This window comes from Erinaceus europaeus, chromosome 8 (genome assembly GCF_950295315.1).
Source record: "Erinaceus europaeus chromosome 8, mEriEur2.1, whole genome shotgun sequence".
In the NCBI taxonomy this organism is placed as follows: Eukaryota; Metazoa; Chordata; class Mammalia; order Eulipotyphla; family Erinaceidae; genus Erinaceus; species Erinaceus europaeus.
Genome location: NC_080169.1, coordinates 114,496,602 through 114,519,185, shown reverse-complemented (window position 1 = coordinate 114,519,185; position 22,584 = coordinate 114,496,602). Strand labels below are relative to the sequence as shown.

Genomic DNA, 22,584 nt, shown 5'->3' with positions numbered 1-22,584 from the left:
ATATATATATATATATATATATATATATATATATACTTTTTTTTTTCTCAAAGGAATACACTATTCTTGTGAGCATTGAAAAGTTCATATGGTGATCCAAGACCAAAGGTACAAGGCACAGATTTTATAGTTATGGAAGATTCAGTATTAATTAGACATCATGGATGTGGGAATAAAGACACCTGTAAAGCAGAGCTGTTTTGTAACCTTGTTGAAAGGTAACTTGTTATTGTGGGAGACTTCTACCAGGTGGGTTCATTACTTTCATTCCCATGACCTTTTGGGCAAGTGAACATGAGTATATTTAATTTTGAGTGACAAACTGACAAAATTTGGATCTGTAAATTTCCAGTGAATCAGATTTCTGTCACCTGCCGTCATGTTGCGAATGGCAAACCTGGAGTATAAATGCCTGCAAACGAGAAGCGTCATTCTACCAACTCCAGGGATCAGCCATGAAGACCCTCATCCTCCTTGCTCTCCTGGGAGCCGCTGGTGAGTCTCTGTTAAAAAGTGATTCAGGGGGTGTCGAGCAGTAGTGCAGTGGGTTAAGAACATGTGGCGCAAAGCGCAAGGACCAGTGCAAGGATCCCGGTTCCAGCCCCCGGCTCCCCACCTACAGGGGAGTCGCTTCACAGGCGGTGAAGCAGGTCTGCAGGTGTCTCTTTTCCCCTCCTCTCTCCACTTCTCTCTTTTCTATCCAACAACAACAACATCATCAATACCAAACTACAGCAATAAAACAAGGGCAACAAAAAAGAATAAATAAATATTTTTTTAAAAAGTGATTCAGGAAGATAGTGTATCTTATAAAATTTTTCATCGCCAGAGGAAAAAAATGATTTCATAACTTTGTAAGGCTATTGATGTTAGCCAGCCTTATTGTGGTGGTAATTTCAGGATGTAAAATATATTGAATCAGCATATTTTACAACAGGAACTTATACAAAACGAATACAATATTATACACCAATTACACCTGAGAACTGACTGACTTAGGAATAGTCTATCACGTATTTAAGTTTACACTTTGTATGCCAGATAACAGTAAAGGTTGAACAACAATCCCTGTACTAAAGAGACTAAGAAATTAGAGGAATACTGCACAGCACATGTGTTTATAGATCACTCAATGCCATTTATAACTGAAACCTCTGTGGAAGGAGTGATGTGTGTAGAAAGGAGTGAGATGAAGACATTCCCTTGAATTTCAAGAGAAAGAAAGAAAAGAGAAAGACTGTTAATATCAGGGATTGAATCGGGGACTTAAGGGGTCTCAGGCATGCAAGTCCTACGTGTTTTAATGTTGAGCTAGTGTTTCAGCCCTCTTTTAAAACTTTAAAAATATTGTATTTATTTAGTTCTCTTTCTATTTTAGTGGATAGGACAGAGAGAAATTGAGAAGGGGAGAGAGAACCAGAGAAAGACAGACACCCTCAGACCTGCTTCACCAGTTGTTAAGCATTCTTCCTCCATACACACCCCACTCAGGTGGGGACCTGGGGCTCCAACCCTGGACATTGCATGTGGTCCTGTGTGCCCTCATCCTGCTGCATCTGCACCCAGCCCCTTTCTTTGAATAGTTTAATCATTTATAGGTAATAATTTAGATTCACATCTACTTTTGTATTCTTATAAGCATCAGTTCTCCAGTACCCTCTATTTTATTTATTTATTTATTTACTAATTTGTTTGTTTATTTTATCTCCGGGATTGTCTCTGGGGCTCAGTGCCTGTACTACAAATTGAGAGGAGAGAGAAAGATAGATAGAGAGAAAGATAGACAACTGTAGACCAGCTTCACCACTTGGAATGTGACACCGTCTCCCCCCACAAGTATGGAGCTGGGTGCTTGAGCCAGAATCCTTACGTACCTCTGCCCCCCCCCTTATTTTATTTTTCATGGATCAAAATCCTAGGGTTAATTTTAGAGTTCCTTTGTTAATGCGATTTTCTGGTGTAAAATTTTGCTATTTTATTAGTTGTGAAAAGAAATACGACAATAGCTCTAGTACTTTAATGCTACTAGATTTTCAGCTACTAAAAATTCCTTACAAAACCTATCCAGATTGAACAAGTATACATTTAATATGCCTACCTATACACCTGGAATCATCTTTCTGAAAATTTCAGTGGGGAAGCTTCACAAGAGAGGCAGCAGTGCTAAAATGTCTCTTATTTTTCTGATCTCTATTGCCCTCTTCCCTCTTGATTTCTCTCTGTCTTATCCAAAGTAAATAAATATAATAAAATATTTTTTAAAAAGGAAAAAAATAAATGATATGGATTGAGAAAATAGTGAAATATCTCACTTGGATAATATGCTACTTTGCCATGTTCTAGAACCAAGTTTGAGCCTGGCTCCCACCACAGTGAAGGGAACTGCCGTGCTCTGGTATCTTTCATACTCTATCTGTTTCTCTACCTCTCTGTCTCTGGCTAAATGAGATAAAGAGATAAAGAAAAAAAGAAAGAATGAATGAATGAATGAATGAATGGGAGAAAGAAAGAATGGGAGAAAGAAAGAAAGGAAGAATTTAAACCACCATATGCTAAGTAACTTTCACCAGTAGATGTTATCTGTTCTTTTCTGGTTTACCTGCAAAAAACTTGGTGGTAAACAGAGAGTCTGAGATGGATTCATCTAACCTTCAGTTTCTAACTCTTCTCTGTCAGTCGCTTTTCCCGTTGACGATGATGACAAGATCGTCGGGGGCTACACCTGTCAGAAGAACTCTGTTCCCTACCAGGTGTCCCTGAACTCTGGCTACCACTTCTGCGGAGGCTCCCTCATCAATGACCAGTGGGTGGTGTCTGCAGCCCACTGCTACAAATCGTGAGTAACCAGTTTTTATGTCCTATTTCTCTAAGAACACTCATCCCCATGAACTATCCATACAAGGAGGTATTTTGAGGAGAGCATCTTAATCCTCAGACTCAGAATTGCCCCCCCCCCCCGCCCCAGGTACTGTATGATGGCTTCAGGAACTTGCTCATGGTGGTGTGGAAAAGAATAGTAGCACTGCTTTAAGATTATTGATCAGGGGATCAGGCATTGGCATACCTGCTTAAGCGCACATATTACAGTTTACAAGGCCTCAGGTTCAAGCCCCTGGTCCCCACCTGCATGGGGAAAGCTTCACAAGTGGTGAAATGGGACTGCAGGTGTCTCTCTGTCTTTTTCCCTCTATACTTCCTCCTCCTCCTCTCAATTTCTTTGTCTTTATCCAATATAAATAAATAAAAATATAATTTGAAAAGAATATTAATCTGGGGGATGGGTGGTGGTACACCTGATAGGCTGCATATAGTATATGCACGAGACCAGAGCTCAAACCCTTGCTTCCCACCTGCAGTAGGAAAGCTTAATGAATTGTACTGTAGATACCTCTCTTTCTCTCTCCATCTTTCTGTCCCTCTTGCCCCTTGATTTCTTTCTCTATCTAATAAATCAACTAAAAAAGGATACTAAACAGTAAAGCTTACTAGTAACAATGAACTAATGAGGACAAAATAATAACTGATAGAAGTAAACTATACATATTTCCAGTAAATTGGTACAAATAAGCACCATTCATTGTGTTCCCTTAATGAATTGTCACTTCTCTGACCCCCGTTTTATCTTCCTGCAATAAACATTCATCTCAAGTAGTGAAGTGACTGGCCCACTAATTGCCATTACTTTTCTCTTCACCTCTCATTGTCTTATTGGGATCATATTTCTCTTGTCTATGTGGCTCTTTAGTTTAACAAGATGGTTGCCTGTGAGTTTGTATTTAAGCAATGTTTTAACCTCTACCATATCTGGTTAGATTACCTTGCATGGGGACAACCCAACTGCTCATGTAAATGAATAATTCAAAGTGGTGATGTCTTCGTATGTCCATGACTGGGCCATACTGTCAAAGGGAAAAACTACAAGCTAGACATTTAGGGGACATGAATCTTTTCATTTAGCCGAATCCAGGTGCGTCTGGGAGAACACAACATTGATGTCATTGAAGGCAGTGAGCAGTTCATCAACTCAGCCAAGGTCATCCGCCACCCCAAGTACAGTGCAAGCACTATTGATAATGACATCATGCTGATCAAACTGAACACACCTGCCACCCTGAGTGCTCGAGTATCTGCTATCTCTCTGCCAAGATCCTGTGCAGCTGCTGGCACTCAGTGTCTCATCTCCGGCTGGGGCAACACCATGAGCAATGGCTGTAAGTGTCATCTAGAACAGAAACACCAAATCTGAGTTCCCTAGAGAGGAAAGGCAGGTTGAGCATTGGTTACTCTAACTTGTCACTCAAAGCAAGATTTCTGAGGGCTAGTTTATGCATATGTGGATTCTTAGAATATATATAGTCACAGAAATGGTTATATTTCTTTGTTGTAAAGCGTGACATGATGGCATTATGATAAAGATGGCTAGGTAGTTGACTTTATTGTGGATCATTATTTGCATAAAAGTAGAAATTAAGACAATAGAAGAGAAAGCAAAGGACTTACTGGCTGAAGAATAGACTTGAGATTAAATATATTATATTGCATTATATTATATGTAAAGTATCTAGATTTGGAATTCATCAAGTATATTTTATATACATTGATTACCAATGCTAGTGTCAGAGAGAGAAAGAGAGTAGCAATTATCAATTAGAACAGTTTGGAAAATCTTCCATATAAATGGGTTTTTCCTAAACTAGAAGTTGTTCAAAATTCACTAGAAAGATCTGGAGTGTTGATTGGCAAAATTAAGAGCAGTATTGAGAAAGAAATCACTGTGACTTCTGTGGGCAATGTACTTTCATTCTCTCATTCAACAGACAACTACCCTGAGCTCCTGCAATGCCTGAATGCTCCCATCCTCTCCGACAGTGTTTGCCGCAATGCCTACCCTGGTGAGATCACCAACAACATGATCTGCCTGGGCTATCTGGAAGGTGGAAAGGATTCCTGCCAGGTTAGTTTTTTTTTTTATTATTCTTTATAGCTGCCACTGCATGCATGTTCATTATCCATCCCCCACCAGCCCCTTCTCAAACACAAAACATTGAAAAGCTGTCTTGGGAAAAAGAGAATGATGATAGAAGAATAAATGATAAGTGGTCATTTATCTTGGAGTGAATGCCAAATTATAGTTGATTCACAGAAAAATATGTCCTAATTATATACCCAGAAATCCTTGGAAGGACGTATATACTTAGGAAAAAAATAACTTTCTTGAAAGGAACAAGGGAGATTGAGCAGTATTATACCTCTTCATCCTTGTCTCTTCTTGGCTCAACAGGGGTGCAGCTCATGAAAGAGACAGAACAAGAAGGGAAGAGAAAGAATAGGATACTAGTATGGAGACTGCACATAGGATGTGGTGTGTAGGTTAGTTACAGGTTGAATTTTTAGAGGCAATGATCGTGCTTCAGTGAGAATCATAATTCTGGAAAGATGGCCCAAGGGCAGTGGAGTACTATTTTGAGTTGTGTCTTTTTCCCTTTGGTGTACTGAGATATATAACTCTGTCTTCCCTCTTGTTCAGGGTGACTCTGGTGGCCCTGTGGTCTGCAATGGAGAGCTCCAGGGCATTGTCTCCTGGGGTTATGGCTGTGCTTTGAAAGGCAAGCCTGGAGTCTACACCAAGGTCTGCAACTACGTGAGCTGGATTCAGCAGACCATTGCTTCCAACTAAACACCTTCATTTCTTATGACCCATCCCATGTCAGTCAATTCATCATCCTCCTATGCCTAAAAGCCGTCCTTAAATAAAACATTTCTTCCTGTACCAAATATGTCAAGAACTTGCTTGGTTATTTGGGAATCTCCTCGTAAAACTGACCAAGATCATTTGTGATATATCCAGTTCTTGTGATGCATGCAACCAAGAATGGGTGGTATTGGTGGTAACCAAGTTCATTGAAGGGGAACAGAAAGAGACATTGAGGTTTTACATGGAAAGCTTATTAGAGGAAGAATAGCCCTACCTGGAGGGAAGGTGAAGAGCTGCTCCTGAAAACAAAAGGAGGGAGACTCAAATGAGGTGCCTGTATTAAGGAAGAACTGCGGTTCTTATAAAGAGCTCCATTGTCTCTTTGTTTCAGAGAGAGGATTCACAGGCTGTGCTAATATTCACTCAGGCAGTTCCTTGCATGGTCCCTCTGAAGGCTGTGTGGAAATCTTGTTCTCTGCAAAAATGGGTGTGTAGTAAATTCTGTAGCTTTGTTAAGTGATATAAGTTTGACTCATTGGAACATCTCCAGCATGGTGTCTTCTGATGACATGGTGAGACAGAAATGAACAATGATAGCAGGCAGGGAGATGTCCCCCAGAGAGAAGACAAAGAATTCCTTGGTTCCCATGTCATCAAAACATAGGGTTGGGTTGTGTTGCAGGGGAGAGAACTTGACCAGAGCCAACCTAGGCTGCTGCTTATTCAGCGACGTGAGAGAGGAACCAGGAACTCTTGTGGCTGAGTGGGAACGCAGTGCAATGCTTTTATTGATCAGAAAAAAAAAAAGCCTTTAAATCTTCTGAAGTGGAAGTGGCAGGTCGGAAAAGGAAATGAAGAGGAGAGGGAGCAGAGCGGAAAAAAGAGTGCGAAGGTAGCAAACTTCCATCTAACCAGTGGGGATTAAGCCAATGCCCTGCAGGCAGGGCAGGTCTCAGACAAAGCAACGATTATGTAAATAGACCACAGCATCAAGCAATGAAGCATGGAGCAGGAGAGGAGCTGGTGTAATGCCCAACAATCAAAATAAACCCTATTTGAGAGTTTCCAGTTATTCAAGCAGATAAGACTCATGAAGCTTACAGAAGTTGTCAAACACCCAGTTGTGCAGAGGACAAGATTTCCACATAATCCTCAGAGGGACCATATCAGGAGCTGACTGGGAGAATGTGGGCACAACCTGGGAGGCCTTTACCTGGACTAAAGAGATACTGGAGGTCTATATAAGGACCCAGTTTTTGCCCAATGTGAGCACCTCACTTGAAGACCCCTTCCTTTTCTTTGCTGAAGCTGTTCTTCACTTTCCCTCCTACTCCTTCCCTCCAGGGAAGGCTACAATCTTAATCAGTTTGCCTTGTAAAATGTCAATAACTCTCTCTCTTTCTCTCTCTCTCCCTCTCACTTTTGCTTCATCAAACTTGCTGACTACCATCTATTAATGTGTTCACCACAGATCACAAGAACCAGAGAAATCCACACCAACAGAAACTAAAGAGCCTTTGGTCTTCTGCCTAGGACCCCTCTCTCCACCTGCCACCACTGTCATTTTCTATCTAAAAGGAAGGTGTATATAGAATGGGACTATAATATGAAGGTAAAAATATGAAACATTTCATTATAATGTAACCTAATTTTATGGGGGAAACAGGGGTGGCATTTGCTCCCTCAACATTAAAAAGTTCATCACATATTATCTCAACAAAGAATTGAGGAGAGAGCATGATTTTTTTTCAGGTACTTTCAACTTTATTTGAGAAAACTGAGTACATTCACATGTTAGAATGTAAGAGAAAAAGTAAGATAGGGAGTCGGGCAGTAGTGCTGCAGGTTAAGCACACGTGGCACAAAGCACAAGGACCGGCTTAAGGATCCTGTCTCGAGCCCTGGGCTCCCCACCCACAAGATAGTCACTTCATAAGCAGTGAAGCATGTCTGCAGGTGTCTGTCTTTCTCTCCATTTTCCTCTGTCCTATCCAACAATGATGGCATCAATAACAACTACAACACAATAAAACAGCAAGGGCAACAAAAGGGAATAAATACATATTTTTAAAAAAAGTAAGAAAGGGAGTCGGGCAGTAGGTAGCGCAGTGGGTTAAGCACAGGTGGTGCTAAGCATAAGGACCGGTGTAAGGATCCCAGTTAGAGCCCCCAGCTCCCTACCTGCAGGGAAGTCACTTCACAGGTGGTGAAGCAGGTCTGCAGGTGTCTGTCTTTCTCTGTCTTCCACTCTGTCTTCCTCTCTGTCTTCCCCTCCTCTCTCCATTTCTCTCTGTCATATACAATAACTACAACAATAAAACAACAAGAGCAACAAAAGGGAATAAATAAATAATTTTCTTAAAAAAAGTAAGATGCGCAAAGCACAAGGACCGGCATAAGGATCCCAATTCAAGCCCCCCAGCTCCCCACCTGCAGGGGAGTTGATTCACAAGTGGTGAAGCAGGTCTGCAGGAGTCTATCTTTCTCTCCCCCTCTCTGTCTTCCCCTCCTCTCTCCATTTCTCTCTGTTCTATCCAACAATGACATCAATAACAACAATAATAACTACAACAATAAAACAAGGGCAACAAAAGGGAATAAATAAAAATTTTTAAAAAGTAAGATAGGAAAGAAGAGAGAGAAAAAGAGAGAAAAAACAAAAACAAACAAGTTACCACTTACATGATGGTCCAGACAGAGAGAAAGCAGAAAGTCCTCCCAAGACCACAGGTCTTGTTTTTAAAACTGAAGGCCCTCCTCAGCCTTTCCAAGCCACACCTGTAACCAATCCTATTTTCTGGGCTGTACTACTCTAGCTTCCTTTTACTCCCTGTCCCTCAACATTATAAAAGGATACATTGACTGACCACTTACACCACAGACTGTAAAACAGACTGCCAATACTGAAAGTCTTTGTGGGACATTAAGAATTAGTGGTCATTGTTGCCATTTCCAAACAGATAAGGACACTACAATGAACAAAGTTAAAGTCAGTTGTCCAAAGGCATTCAGATAACTTGAGATAAAACTAAGGCCAAACCCATAGAATCATTTTTCTTGCACAGAAATTAAAGGCCAAACTCCATTCTCCCATTTCTCTAATGTATATAAAACTTTGTGAGGCTAGATAACCCTCCACTTAGATTTTTTTTCTTTTATAATTGATTTCCTAAATTTTCTTGGTCCCACTTGTTGTTTTTGCCGGGCTATGTTGTTTTCACCGGGCTAGCTTCACGGGCGGGTAACAGACGACCAGGGACTCATGGTTGAGCTGTAGGCAGTATCTCTTTATTCATGCAGGATGCAACACAATCTATACCAAGCTAAGCTAAACTAAAGGTACTGTAAAACTCACAATGCTGTCTTTATATATACTTGCCAAGTAGGGTGGAAACAGGATGTGACATAGAGAGGGTGGAGAGAAAAGTGACTGGTGACAATCAGAGTGTGACAAGGAGAGGATCAGGGTGTGACAAGGAGAGGGGGTGGAGCAAAGACATATCATGAAACAGTGGGGATTGAACCAATGCCCTGGAGGGAGGGTGGTGCTTGTTAACAGCGGTTATGTAAATAGAATGAAGTGGTTATGTAAATAGAATAGTGTTAAGCAGGGGGGATTTAAACCAAATGAAACAGAAGGGGTCTCATGCATACCAACACCCACTCATTTACAGACTTAACATTTTCCATTTCCCAAAGTCTTTCTTCTTGCTTTTTCTTCAGAACACTGTTCAGCTCTGGCTAATTTTGCTGTGAGGAATTACATTTGAGACTTTGGAGCCTCAGTTCCTCAGAGACAGGGAAGTTTTCTGCATAGCCAGTAAGCCATCTCCCCTGCTCTACAGGATTGTTGTTCTCCCTCTGGAGATGTTATTTCTCTGGCAGGCACAATGCCTGCAGACAATCTGTGCTTCTAGCCCACCTCCAATCTTCTTGAATCCCTATGATGTCCTGTTCTATGCTATGGATAAAAAGAGGACATAATCAGGTAAGTGCATAGAAAATAGATTTACAGCCCTGGGGTCATCAAAGTTTTGACTATGGAGATGTCAAGGCCATGAGTACTCCATAATTCTAAATTCCCAGATGATGAAGGACTCATGTTCTAGGACATTGTTGAAATTGAAATTAATTTAATTTAATTTTATTTTATTTTATTATTACCACCAGATTTATTGCTAGGACTGAGTACCTACACAATGAATCCACTGCTCTGGTGGCCATCTTTCTCTCTCCTCTCCCTCTCTTTCCCCTTCCTTCCCTCCTTCCTTTCTTTATTTTTTCTCTCTTTCTTTCCTTCTTTCTTTCTTTCTACCTTTCTTCTCTTTTTTTCCTTTTATTTGACAAGAGAGATCAAAATTGAGAGGGGAGAGGAATAAAGAAAGAAAGACAAAGAGAGGGAGAGAGAGACCAAGAGACACTTCTAGCCCTGTTTCTCTGCTGATGAAGTTTCCCACCTGCAAATAGGGAGCAGAGAGAGACTCAAAGCCGGGCCCTTGCACAGGGTAACTGGGAACAGCTCCTCTTGGGTCTGGAAGTGAAATTCTGTGAACAGGGAGTACTGTGAAGATTCTCTCTTTCTTGGGGTACTCAGAGATTATAACTAGCAGCTAAAGAGGTGAAAATGCAACACCTAGTATCTAGTAATTATTTCTTTTAAAAAATTTTTTAAAATCTATTTACTTTCTCTTTTGTTGCCCTTGCTGTTTTTTTATTGTTGTTGTAGTTATTGTTGTTATTGATGTTGTCTTTGTTGGATAGGACAGAAAGAAATGGAGAGAGGAGGGGAAGACAGAGAGGAAGAGAGAAAGAAGGACACCTGCAGACCTGCTTCACTACCTGTGAAGTGACTCCCCTGAAGGTGAGGAGCCGGGGGCTGGAACCAGGATCCTTACACTGGTCCTTGTGCTTTGTGCCACATGCGCTTAACCCGCTGCACTACCACCTGACTCCCTAGTAATTTTTTTTTTTTTAATTTTATTTATAAAAAGGAAACACTGAAAAAAAAGCATAGGATCAGAGGGGTACAACTCCACACAGCTCCCACCACCCATTCTGTATCCCATCCCCTCCCTTGATAGCTTTCCTATTCTTTATCTCTCTGGGAGTATGGATCCAGGGTCATTATGGGTTGCAGAAAGTAGGTCTGGCTTCTGTAATTGCTTCCCCACTGAACATGGGTGTTGACAGGTTGATCCATACTCCCAGCCTACCTCTCTCTTTCCCTGTTGTGGCAGAGCTCTGGGGAAGCAGGGCTCTAGGACACATTGGTGGGGTCATCTGCCCAGGGAAGTCTGTTTGGCATCATGGTAGCATCTGGAACATGGCGGCTGAAAAAGAGTTACATATAAAGCTATACAAATTGTTGACTAATCATGAACCTAAAGTCTGGAATAGTTCAGATGAATATTTGGGGTCTCCATTTTGAAGATAGCTAGTAGGCCTATTTTAGTCATATTCCAAAGGGCCCATGACATTACTAATTTTTTCCTGAGCTTGGCCTCTGATATGCAGATGGACCCAAGTGATTGTCTGAGAAGATGATGTCATGGCTGGAAAAAGGGCTAGAAAGCTGGATCGGGGAAGAGAGTAGCTCCCAAATATGGGAAAGGTGTATAAATATTGTTGACTGTAAATCCCATCGATTTGGTCTGGGGCCCATATTCAGTTTAGGAGCCTATGTGACCTCTGCATCCCTGTAAGTCTGAGCTCGTATCTTGTGGTCATGAGTAGGAATGTTCCAAGCTGCCCCAATTTCAGGACCCAGATTCCTTAGGTGGTGAGTAGAGCATGTTGTCTAGATTCCTTTCAGAGGATAGAACATTCTCTACCTTTGCTGATTCACATTGAAGGCAGGCATGGAATGTTTACCCTTCAGCCTCATTACTCAGGTGAGACCTTTCCTTTCTCATAGGTTTCTCTAATTCCATTAAGGGGGGTTCACTTCCTAACAAAGTCCCAAAACCCAGATATAGGCCAGGTCCCATGAAATAAGGCAGATGTACACATGTATCCATAAATTAGGGCAAAATATATACCTAAAAGCAAAAGTGTGCAATAGTCTGCTCTGAGTCAGTATATACAGCAAGCAAGTAGAAAGACTTAAAAAGACACCACAAAGTTCCTAATGAAATAGTTTCTACTTAGGCCTAGATACCCTTCTCACCTACTTCCTATTACACTTCCCTAAGTCACTCCAAAACTAACCTTAACAAAGCAAGGACTGCAAAAGCTGAATAAGGGCAAGAGACTAACATACTTTAACTATCACTCTTTAGTCACTCTCAGGCCACCCCATCAGCTGGGGCTCTAGTTGGGGAGTCCTGGAATTCCCAAACAGACATGATGAACCTAGACCCCGAATAGATCCGTCTCTCTATTGTTACTGGTCATCTCCATCAGGAATAACACAGTAGATCCCTTTGTGTGGAATACATGCTGTTTTCTGAGTCTCTTAGGACAAAAAAGACTCTTCAGAGGAAGCTAGTAAAGGCAACAGGACATGTTCACAGTCATAAAGGGAGGAGGGGACAGCAAAAACAGATGATGTCACAGAAAAGGGAAGAAAAGTGCCTGCTGATACATCTGGACCCCTGGAAGGGGTGGTTTGGACAAGGGAAGAGGCAAGAGGGACTTGATTTGATCTGTTCCTTCCTCTCCTTTATTCATATTTGGGCCAACTCCCAACTGTTCAATAGACAGCTAGGTCTTAATAAGGCCTAATTTGAATAATTGTAGGTGTCCCCAATTCTTTTCCTAAACCCCAATTTGTATTTCTCCCTAAGAATCCTTGGACTATAGATTGGAACAGTTACGTTTCATTCAATTTGCCTGTTCATGAAAACATTTCAACCTGCAATGAAGTGTGTTCTCATCTTCATCCTCTTGGGCATAGCCGGTGAGAGTTTGGGGTCTTAGGGTGGGTTAAGGAGAAACGGGTGGTATATGGAAGGGTTGAAAAAGACAGTGATCAGCTTACACATGAAGATACAGGAAGTTAGGGGCATTTCAAAAACTATTAACTGGACAGCACAAAGAAGCAACCGCCATGACTTGCTTGACAGATAGCCACCAGCTTGCTTTTTGGACCCTATGCATTAGCCAGAACATGTTGCTCTCTGTGCCCTGCTCCTCTTAAGACTCTTAAATGTGTGCCTTCCAAGATTGCCACTTTTCTTGGACACTTTTATCTGGGCAGATGGACTTAGTGGTGACACAAATAAGGGAAATAGATCAAAGAGAAGCATGGGGGAGATAGAAGTGCTGAGGTGGGAGTTCTGGAAGTCTTGGGGGGCACACCCTAAGTTTTTCACTCATGTCACCATCTATGTCAGGCAGGCAAGACCAAGTTTTCAGTTCCAAGTGTTGCAAAGGTTCACTGAAAAGGATAAAGTCTTTAAAAGTCTTTTGTTTGTTTGTTTGTTTGTTTTGCCTCCAAGGTTATCACTGAGGCTCGGTGCTAGCGTTATGAATCCATTGCTCCTGGTGGCCATTTTTCCCATTTTGTTGCCACTGTTTTTGTTATTGTTATCATTGTCATTGCTGTTTTTGCTGGATAGGACAGAGAAAAATCAAGAGAGGAGGGGAAGACAGGGAAGGGGAGAGAAAGATAGACACCTGTAGACCTGCTTCACAGCTTGTGAAGTGACTCCCCTGCAGGTGGGGAGCCAGGGGCTCGACCCAGGATCCTTATGCTAGTCCTCATGCTTCTCCCCATGTGCACTTAAACCCCTGTGTTACCACCCTGCTTTGCTGATCAGAGTCTCTGTTCAGATTAGCGAAATCCATTGGTTAGTTTCACAGAATTTAAAGTACTTGTATATCAAGCAGAGGCATGGACTGCTTTCATAAACGTGTAATGTAATGTCTCAGTGGCAGGTATGACTCCCTATCATTTTAAAATAAAAATTGAGAACTTTGCTATTGTGTGTTTAAATCTTATTCCAGGATGAGCTACACTAGCTAATTCTCACCTCTCATTTTGTCTTTCTTTCTCCATATGACTTCATGAACTGTTTAGGAATCAGTCTGGCCCAAAAGTATAACATGGAAAAGGAGGAATTCCCAGAAGAGTTTAGTATCCCCTACATTGTGTACTTACAGTCCAGCCCAGAACCATGTGTGGGGTCCCTCATCCACCCCCAGTGGGTATTGACAGCTGCTCACTGTCCCACACCGTAAGTCTCTTTCTTCTGGTCTGGGGAACTGGGAGGACCTTATTTAAGGAAAAGTGGGTCTGATGAGACCTAAAAAAAAAAAATCAGTAGAACTCTAAAGGAATAAGAAGACCTAGAAATAATAAAGGAGGGGGGGCGGAGGCAGGCAGAAGCACATTTGTTTGAATGAACATGTTACCAAGTGCAAGAACCCAGGTTCAAGGCTTCATAACTGGTGAAGCAGGTTGCAGGTGTCTTTCTTTCTCTCCCTCTCTATCTCTCCCTCAATTTCTCTATTCTATAAAATAGAAAGGAAAAAATAAACATAAAAAAATGTTGCTGGGAACAGTGCTAGCACAGAGCCTGAGCAATAACCCTGGTGGCAATAAAAGAAAGGAAGGAAGAAAGATAGGAAGGAAGGAAAAAGAAAAGGAGAGAAAGAGATCCTTCCCAGTGGGGAAAATTATATAGGCCTGCAGAGTTTAAGAAGAAGCACAGGGAGGACAAGTAATTTTCATACACTCACTAAATGTCTTCAACAGTTATTAGATGCTAAAAGCCTGTATGCCAAATACACCCAGGAAACAAGGTGGAAGTAAGTTTTCTCTAGTGAAACAATTTCTGTATATGGTAGAGGAAGTAAGTCAAAACAAATAAATGGCCAGAAGTGAAACACAAAAACTTGGCAAGACATACATCTATAGGAATGAAATAAAAAATATTTTGCTGTGGTTGTCACATCTGATCCTTTTTAAAAAATCATTATCTTTATTTGTTGGATAGAGATAGTCAGGAATAGAGAGTGAAGGGGGTGATAGAAAGGGAGAGAGCTACCTGTAACACTGTTTCACCACTCACAAAGATTTCCCCTGCAAGAGGCGAGGGGAGAAGGGCTTGAATGCAGGTCCTGGCACAGTGTAACATGTGCACTCATCCATGTGCACCACCACTGGGCCCCCAAATGGGATCCATTTTAAAAGGGTGAAATCAGAAAGGAGAGAAGACATCAGACCAATGAATAAATCCCAGAAATTATTCCAGACAGAGGAAACAGAATGCCTACAATCCCTGAAGTAATATTAGGTATGACCTAGGAATGTGTAGCCTGGTGATATCTTAGGACCGTGAGCAAAGACGTTGAGTTAGACTGAAGAGTTAGACTGTACGGGGGCTTTATTCCCTGCTTCTCTCTCAATTTTTCTGTCAAATAATTAAATTATTTTGGAAAAGCAAAAAAAAAAAATATAGAGTGTATTGAGTGTATTCTAGGTGAAAGACAGCACTCAGAACTCTCTCTATATATTACCTCAATTATATAAACCCTGAAAATTATTACTACTGTTTCATAAACAAGGGCAAGTCACTTTGAATCTCAATTCTAAGAAAAAAATATATATATAAATGAAATTCTAACAATCTAACTCTGTGACCGGGCTTCACTGTCTTCTTTTCCATCTCCCTGCCCTTTCCTCTCCCAAAGTGTTAAAATTCGACTGGGAGTTTATCAGCCCAGCATCATAAGTAAGAAAGAGCAGACACGGAACTGCTCCCTGACTGTGCGCCATCCTGCTTTCAATACGCATTCTCTGGAAAATGACATCATGTTGGTAAAACTGTCCAAGGCTGCTGCACTCAACTCCCACGTGGGAACCATAGCCGTCGCCATGGAGCCGTTGCTGTTTAACGATTCCTGCTTTATCCCAACCTGGACCTGGAATGACTATCAAAACAGTAAGTGTTTGCTCCTGTTCTTCTTCTAGCGTTTGCCCTTCTTCCGTAGCCAGTCAACAGCGTCAGGTTGAGCCTGATGTCTGCTTGTTGCTGGCTTTGAAAGTGACTGGGATCCATGTGGATTCAGTCGGCTAGGAAGGATCATCAGTTTCCCCAATAAATGGGTACTCATGGGATGCACCACGAGAAGGTCGATTTGCTCCTGTGATGTTCATCAAGTGGAATTCTGGGATCTCAGAGGGAGATTGAGGAGAAATAGTTGCTATGTTTCTGTGACGTGATGTTCTTGACTTTAATGTGGTTCCTACCAAGATTGGAAGCCAAGAGGCAAAACTTGGAATGCTGGCTGATGGCATAGCTGCTAGAGCACACGTGTTCAAACCCCCAGTCCCCACTTGCAGAGTGGAAGCTTCATGAATATTGAAGCAGGATTCATTTCAGGTCTCTCTCTCCCTCTCCCTCTCCCTTTCCCTCTCCCTCTCCCCCTCTCTCTTCCTCTTCTCCTTTCTATTTATTTCTCTCTATTTATTCCTGTTTTAACAGAAAAATAAAGATAATCAAAGAAGAAGCATGGCCACTAGAAATGGTGGAGCTGTGATTGTGCAGGCACCAAGTCCCAGCAATAACCCTGGTGACAAAAGATAAAATGTATTTTAAAAAAGGCAAAATTTGGACCTATGAGGCAGTTCCTTGGGTAGTGTGATTGTTTTGCCATGAGCACAATCCTTGTTCAAGCCCAGCCCCAGTGGCACTGAGGGAAACTTGACTGCTGTGCTGCCTTTTTTTCTTTCTATATCTCTATCTCTGTCTCTGCATTTCTATCTAAAAAAAAAAAAAAAAAAGCTTAGAGGGCCATGTGGTGGCACACCTGGTTAAGTACACGCATTACAGTGTTCAAGGACCTAGGTTCAAGCCCCTGGTCCTGACCTGCAGGGGGAAAGCTTCACAAGTGATGAAGCAGGGCAGCAGGTGTCTCTCTGTCTCCCTCTCTCCTTCTCCCTCTTCTCAATTTCTCTCTGTCTTTATCCAATAATAAATAAATAAATTAAATATTTTTAAATAGCTTGGAGCAGTGAAGTCTCAGTGACAACCAAAAAAAGAAAAAAAGAAAGAAAGAAAGGAAGGAAGGAAGGAAAGGAAAGGAAGAAAGAAGGTGGGAAGGAAGGATAAAAGCAAGAGGCAAAACAGACGGCAGTCAATTTGACACCTTCTATTCGTTATTACTTCTCTAGCACTTTCAGTACTAGAGTCCAGGGAAATCAATTCAAAGAAAGACAAGTGTAGAACTAGAGTTCCTCATAGGAAAGACAGTAACAGGTGCTCTATGGGAAGGCAGCTTCCTGTCCCAGAGGCAGTTGATATAAGTCACCAAGTCTGAAAAAGACCGACATAAACCAATGAATGACATGGATCCAATAAAGGATCCTCCCCAGCCCCTACCACAGACAACCTACTACCGGTAGAGGCAGTTTATTCAGATGAAAACTTTCATGGTCTTCCCGAGTGTTTTCAAAGGTTTCCAAACTGTGCACAGTAGAGAAAAAATGACACCAGATGTATTGGAATTTAACGCCTGAAATCTATTTGGTCTGACATTTGAAATGAGTATTCTCAAGGATTAATATATTGACAAAAGCAAGACTGATTATAGAACAAAAAAGACTATATTATGCCCTTTGGGATAAAATGAATGGAGCAGGAGGTGATGATGCTTAGCAGAATAAGAGATGAAAGACAGCTACCAGATGGTTTCACTCATATGTGGAATCTAGAGAGCTGATACACATGAAATTGCCAAAAAAAAAAAAAAAGCACAGAAACAAACCATTTCTAGGACTTGATAGAAATATATGGTATTATCTTTGGGAGATGGGGGAGCAGAGATACAAAGCTTTGGTGGTCGGTGTGGTATGGACCATTACATTGTGATCTTTTAAGGCTATCTCTGAGGTTTGGTGCTATGCATCTGGAAACCATTTTTTCTTTTTCTTTCTTTCTTTTTTCCCCCTATTTTTGTTAAATTGCATAGACAGAGAGAAATTGAGAAGGGAGAGAAGATGGAAAAGGAGAGAAAAAGACTCCTGTAGTCCTGCTTCAGCACTCATGAAGTGTCCCCTCTGCAGGGTCTGGAACACGGGTCTTTGGCATAAGTAAACTTTATGCTTAACAGGGTGTGACACATCCTGACCTCCCATTGTAATATCAAAACATTATAATCCACTATCAACCACAAAAAAGTACCCTAATTTCAGCAGTATATGTACTAAGGAGTGTAACCATATACTTCACTTGTCTTCTTCTTTCCACAGTTAGTGAGCCTGACATCCTGACTTGGACAAACCAGTATATTAAACCAAACCATGAATGCATCGACAAGATAGACACTGGAATGAAGACCATACCCATCATGTGCGTGGGGACCCCTATAATCACTCTGTCTGAAAATAAGGTAAATGTTTCTTCTTGGCACAATAAAACAGCAAGAAGTTTATGAAGAGAGGTGATTGTGCAGAATATAATGATTTTCTTTTTATAAAATTTAAAAAAATTTAAAATATTTATTCATTTATTTTTCCTTTTGTTGCCCTTGTTTTATTGTTGTAGTTATTATTGTTGTTCTTATTGATGTCGTTGTTGCTGGATAAGACAGAGAGAAATGGAGAGAGGAGGGGAAGACAGAGAGGGGGAGAGAAGGACAGACACCTGCAAACCTGCTTCACCGCCTATGACGTGACTGTCTCCCTCCCTCCCCCACCGCAGGTGGGGAGCTGGGTACTCCAACCCAGACCCTTGCGCTCTGCACCACATGCATTTTTACCCACTGCGCTACCACCCGACTCCTTTTTATAAATTTTAATGTTTATTATTTACTGGATAAAAACAGAAATTGAGAGGCAAATTGGGAGACAGAGTTAAAAATAGACCTGTAGCACAGCTTCATAGCTCCCCAAGCTTTCTCCCTGCAGGTGGAAACTGGGGGCTTGAACTTGTGTCCTTGTGCATGGTAATACATGAACTCAACCAGGTGCACGACAGTCCAAATTTTCCCCACAGTGGCATTCTTTCGAAAGGTCTGAGGTCCTTCTCTATTCTCCTTGACACAGCCTCTAGATATATTATTACCACCCCCCTAACATTTTAAGTGCAGATATGCTAGGTAGAGTTGTTTTTCCTTTCTGCTTTTGTCTGTGTTCAGATTGTGTTGGTATGCTTCTAATTCTGCTTCTAAAACCGTTTCTGTTTCATTGGTTTAATCCCCCCTGCTTAACACCGTATTCTATTTACATAACCACTGTTAACTAAGCACCACCCTGCCTCCAGGGCATTGGTTTAATCCCCACTGGTTCATGATGTCTTTTTTGCTCTGCTCCCTCTCCTTGTCACACCCTGATTTCCATCAATTTCTTTTTGCTCCACCCTCTCTATGTCACATCCTGTTTCCACCCTATTTGGTGAAGATATATAAGGACAGGACTGTGATTATAGATGGCTTAGATTGTGCTGCTTTCTACATGAATAAAGAGATACTGCTTCCCAGCTCAACCATGAGTCCCTCGTCATCTGTCTCCCGCCTGAGAAGCTAGTCCGGCATAATAGCGCCCTGAACAGGGACTGGCAAGATTGCATCAAGTTGATGCTTGTGAAGAAGGTTATCACTTCTCATGAGCAATGGGTCCAGCTCACTAGATGCCTCTGCTACCATGACAGGCCACATCTTGGCTTATTCTTATTGCATGAGAACAATATATCATTCTCTTCCTTCTCCCTGACAGGAAGTTTCAGCCTCTCCAGCCATCTGCAATGGGAGAGTCCATGGAATCTTGTCCTGGGCCAAAGGAAGCGTCACCTTGGGAAGTGAAGGGTTCTTCACAGAAGTACACAGATATGCAAGATGGATCCTGGAAATCATTGCTACCCACTGAGGCACCATTGTTTCTCCATCACCTCAGAGCAACTTCTTTATGATTTCCACACTGAACTCACAACTCTCTTGATCCTTTTTGTTTTTGAGCAGAGCTTCAAACAGACAACATTCAATTAAAGTAAAGGTGATAAGGACTCCTGTGGTGTCTCCAGCTCTCTTCATTACATAAAATGTGAGAACAATACAAGTTAGCAACCTTCCGACTCTTTGTTTATCTACTCAATAGCTACTTAATCATAAGCAATTTAATAGGCACTGAGGATGCTAGGAGTTTTGATGTATCTCACAAGCATTCTTAAGGTGAACACAAAAATTTAAATATCTTGCATCACATGATTTCATAGGGATTTCTAGGTCAAATGAACCACCTTCAATGATCATCCAAGGTCTAAGATGTGTGGTATAACCTAAAGAGCTCAAAGTTGAATTACTCCTGGGATCCACCATCCCTCTACATTGAGATGTTCCTTACTATAAAATAAAAGATGGTTTCAAAAGTAGAAGAGGAGGCTGCTCAGAAGAAAAGGGATTCATAGAATCAACTGAAGAGGGTATCAGGATGGGAAGTACGGTCCTGGGAATAAGTTCAACATAAAATAAATGCAAGCAGTAGTAAACGTGTAGGAGAGATACCTCACTGGATAGCTAGTGAGTCACGTGTCCAGCCCAAATTTCAAGCCCTAACATCACATGGGAGGTGTCCTGGCACTACAGGAAGCTCTGGTATTGTATTTTCTCTATCTCTGTCATCTCTATTGTCTCTGTCTCTATCTCTTTTTTAAGTTATCTTTACTTGTTTATATTGGATAGAGCTAGCCAGAAATTGAGAGGGGAATATATATATATATATATATGGAGAGAGAGAAAGAGAGAGAGAGACACCTGCAGCCTTGATTCACCACTCAAAAAGCTTTCCCCATATCGCACCAAAGTAAAAGACTCTGGGGTGGGTGGGTGGGGAGAAAACAGGTCCATGAAGGATGATGAATGACATAGTGGGGGTTGTATTGTTAAATGGGAAACTGGGGAATGTTATGCATGTACAAACTATTGTATTTACTGTTGAATGTAAAACATTAATTCCCTAATAAAGAAATAAATTTTAAAAAATAAAATAAAATAAGTTTTCCCCCTGCAGGTGGGGAGTAGGGGCTTGAACCTGGGTCCTTGTGCATTGTAACATGTGCCCTCAACCAGGTGCTCCACCACCCATCCCCTTTGTCTCTATGTCTAATTGAAAGAAAAGTAGCCTGTATAGGTGAAGTCACTCATTTTTAACATTTTTTAAAAAACATTTTTATATTTATTTATTCCCTTTTGTTGCCCTTGTTTTATTGTTGTAGTTATTACTGTTGTTGTTTTTGGATAGGACAGAGAGAAATGGAGAGAGGAGGGGAAGACAGAGAGGGGGAGAGAAAGACAGACACCTGCAGACTTGCTTTACTGCCTGTGAAGTGACTCCTTTGCAGGTGGGGAGCCTGGGGCTCGAACCAGGATCCTTACACCAGTCCTTGCGCTTTGCGCCATGTGCACTTAACCCGGCTGCACTACTGCCTGATTCCCAGGTGAAGTCACTGGGACTACAGGAAGAAATTAAAAAATATATATGAAATTGAGAGCTACACCAGAGACCTATTTCCTCCACTTGGTATATTTGAATATGGAAGGTCATGCATAAGGACAAAGCCAGAAGACAGTCTCAATCAAGAAGAAATCTCTCACCAGAACTGGAATTTTCTGATATATCAATCATGGACTTTGCCTTCCAGAACTGTGAGAAAATGATTATGTTTTGTTTCAATCTGTTGGTACATTGTTATAGAAGTTTGAGCAGACCAATATATTCAATGAGGTGCCTATTCAGATCTTAGACACAGATTATTTGTTTTAATATTTTATTAGTGAGAGAAGCAGAGAGAAACACACACACACACACACACACACACACACACAAACACACACACACCCGGGGGTGTGGTGCACTAGATTATGGTGACTGGGGAAGATTGAACCTGAGACTTGAGAGCCTCAGGCATAAAAGACTTTTTGCAAAACCATTATGCTATCTCCCAACCCATCACTTTTTTGTTTGTTTGTTTTTTAACCAGAACACTGGTCATCTCTGGCTTACGTGGTGTGGGGGATTCAACCAGAGACTTTAGAACCTCAGGCATGAGAGTTTGTTTGCATAACCAATTTTCTATCTACAACCACCCTCATTGCATTTTTTTAGAGATCTATTTTAGTAAATATTTTATTTTTTATTTTTTATAGAGATGCAGAAAGAGAGAGACAGAAATATCAGAGCACTGCTCAACTCTTTTATAGTTGGGGATTGAACCTGGGACTTTGCAGCCTCAGGCATGAGAGTATGTTTGCATAACCATTATGCTATCTCCCCCTCACCCTTAAAGATGTACTAATTACATTTAAGAGAGGGTATTTCACATGAAACGTAGAGCAGGAGGAGGGGGGTGATAGAGAGCCATTCCAGCACATATGGTAGAAGGCATCAAAGTGTGAATATCCAGAGTCCAGCTCCAAGGTTCTACCAGCTGAAATGCTACATCTGGTTTTTAGTCTGTTGTTAACTTACATTTGATGATTTCCTTTTATATTTTGAATAAAGATCTCATTAGACATGTGTTATCAGACATCTGTACAATCATTTCCACCTAGTCTGGTGAAAATAATTTTTAGCGCTGGATATTTTGCGTTTTACTTGGCTGGTTGTATGACTTTTCTTCCCGGTATTCTCTGAATTATCTGAAGGCAGAGGCAAGATCTTAATTTGTGCATGCTAGTTGGTGAGCAGAGGCCAGCAGGTGTCAGAAACAAACTATAAAGATTAGCTGGCTGGTGGAATGTATGAAGAAGGACAAGGAGGAAAGGATATTTCCCTCACTCCAGGGAAGTTTAGCCTCAGGTAGAGCCCAAGATGAGAAGCAGGGAGCTTATTGATGCCCTCTGAAGATCAGTATCTGTGTCACAAAAGCAGGGGTGAGCATCACACAGACAGGAGGAGTCAGTGATCTTGCTGGTAGCTCAGACGGGGACCTCAGAGTCTGATGGGAGAT

At 41.4% G+C, this 22,584-nt stretch overlaps 2 protein-coding genes across 2 annotated transcripts; both read left to right on the top strand.

Annotated features, from left to right (window-relative positions):
* The first annotated feature begins 447 nt into the window (after positions 1 to 447).
* LOC103112820 (serine protease 1) lies at positions 448 to 5,765 on the top strand. Its single transcript, XM_007522301.2, has 5 exons — positions 448 to 495; positions 2,677 to 2,836; positions 3,958 to 4,211; positions 4,818 to 4,954; positions 5,528 to 5,765. Exons 1-5 carry the CDS (start codon positions 456 to 458, stop codon positions 5,675 to 5,677), a joined length of 741 nt encoding a protein of 246 aa, XP_007522363.1. The 5' UTR covers positions 448 to 455; the 3' UTR covers positions 5,678 to 5,765.
* A 7,943-nt stretch (positions 5,766 to 13,708) lies between these two features.
* LOC103112860 (serine protease 58-like) lies at positions 13,709 to 19,646 on the top strand. The gene is made up of 4 exons (XM_007522343.2): positions 13,709 to 13,872; positions 15,332 to 15,582; positions 17,892 to 18,031; positions 19,356 to 19,646. The coding sequence occupies exons 1-4, from the start codon at positions 13,742 to 13,744 to the stop codon at positions 19,503 to 19,505; spliced, it is 672 nt and encodes a 223-aa protein (XP_007522405.2). The 5' UTR covers positions 13,709 to 13,741; the 3' UTR covers positions 19,506 to 19,646.
* Positions 19,647 to 22,584: the final 2,938 nt, after the last annotated feature.

Excerpts from the sequence above, each read along its gene's own strand:
- LOC103112820 (XM_007522301.2), top strand. The coding sequence starts at position 456 with ATGAAGACCCTCATCCTCCTTGCTCTCCTGGGAGCCGCTG. Across the intron at positions 496-2,676 it reads TGCTCTCCTGGGAGCCGCTG|TCGCTTTTCCCGTTGACGAT; the intron begins GTGAGTCTCTGT and ends CTTCTCTGTCAG. Across the intron at positions 2,837-3,957 it reads GCAGCCCACTGCTACAAATC|CCGAATCCAGGTGCGTCTGG; the intron begins GTGAGTAACCAG and ends CTTTTCATTTAG.
- LOC103112860 (XM_007522343.2), top strand. The coding sequence starts at position 13,742 with ATGGAAAAGGAGGAATTCCCAGAAGAGTTTAGTATCCCCTACATTGTG. Across the intron at positions 13,873-15,331 it reads GCTGCTCACTGTCCCACACC|TGTTAAAATTCGACTGGGAG; the intron begins GTAAGTCTCTTT and ends CCTCTCCCAAAG. Across the intron at positions 15,583-17,891 it reads CTGGAATGACTATCAAAACA|TTAGTGAGCCTGACATCCTG; the intron begins GTAAGTGTTTGC and ends TTCTTTCCACAG.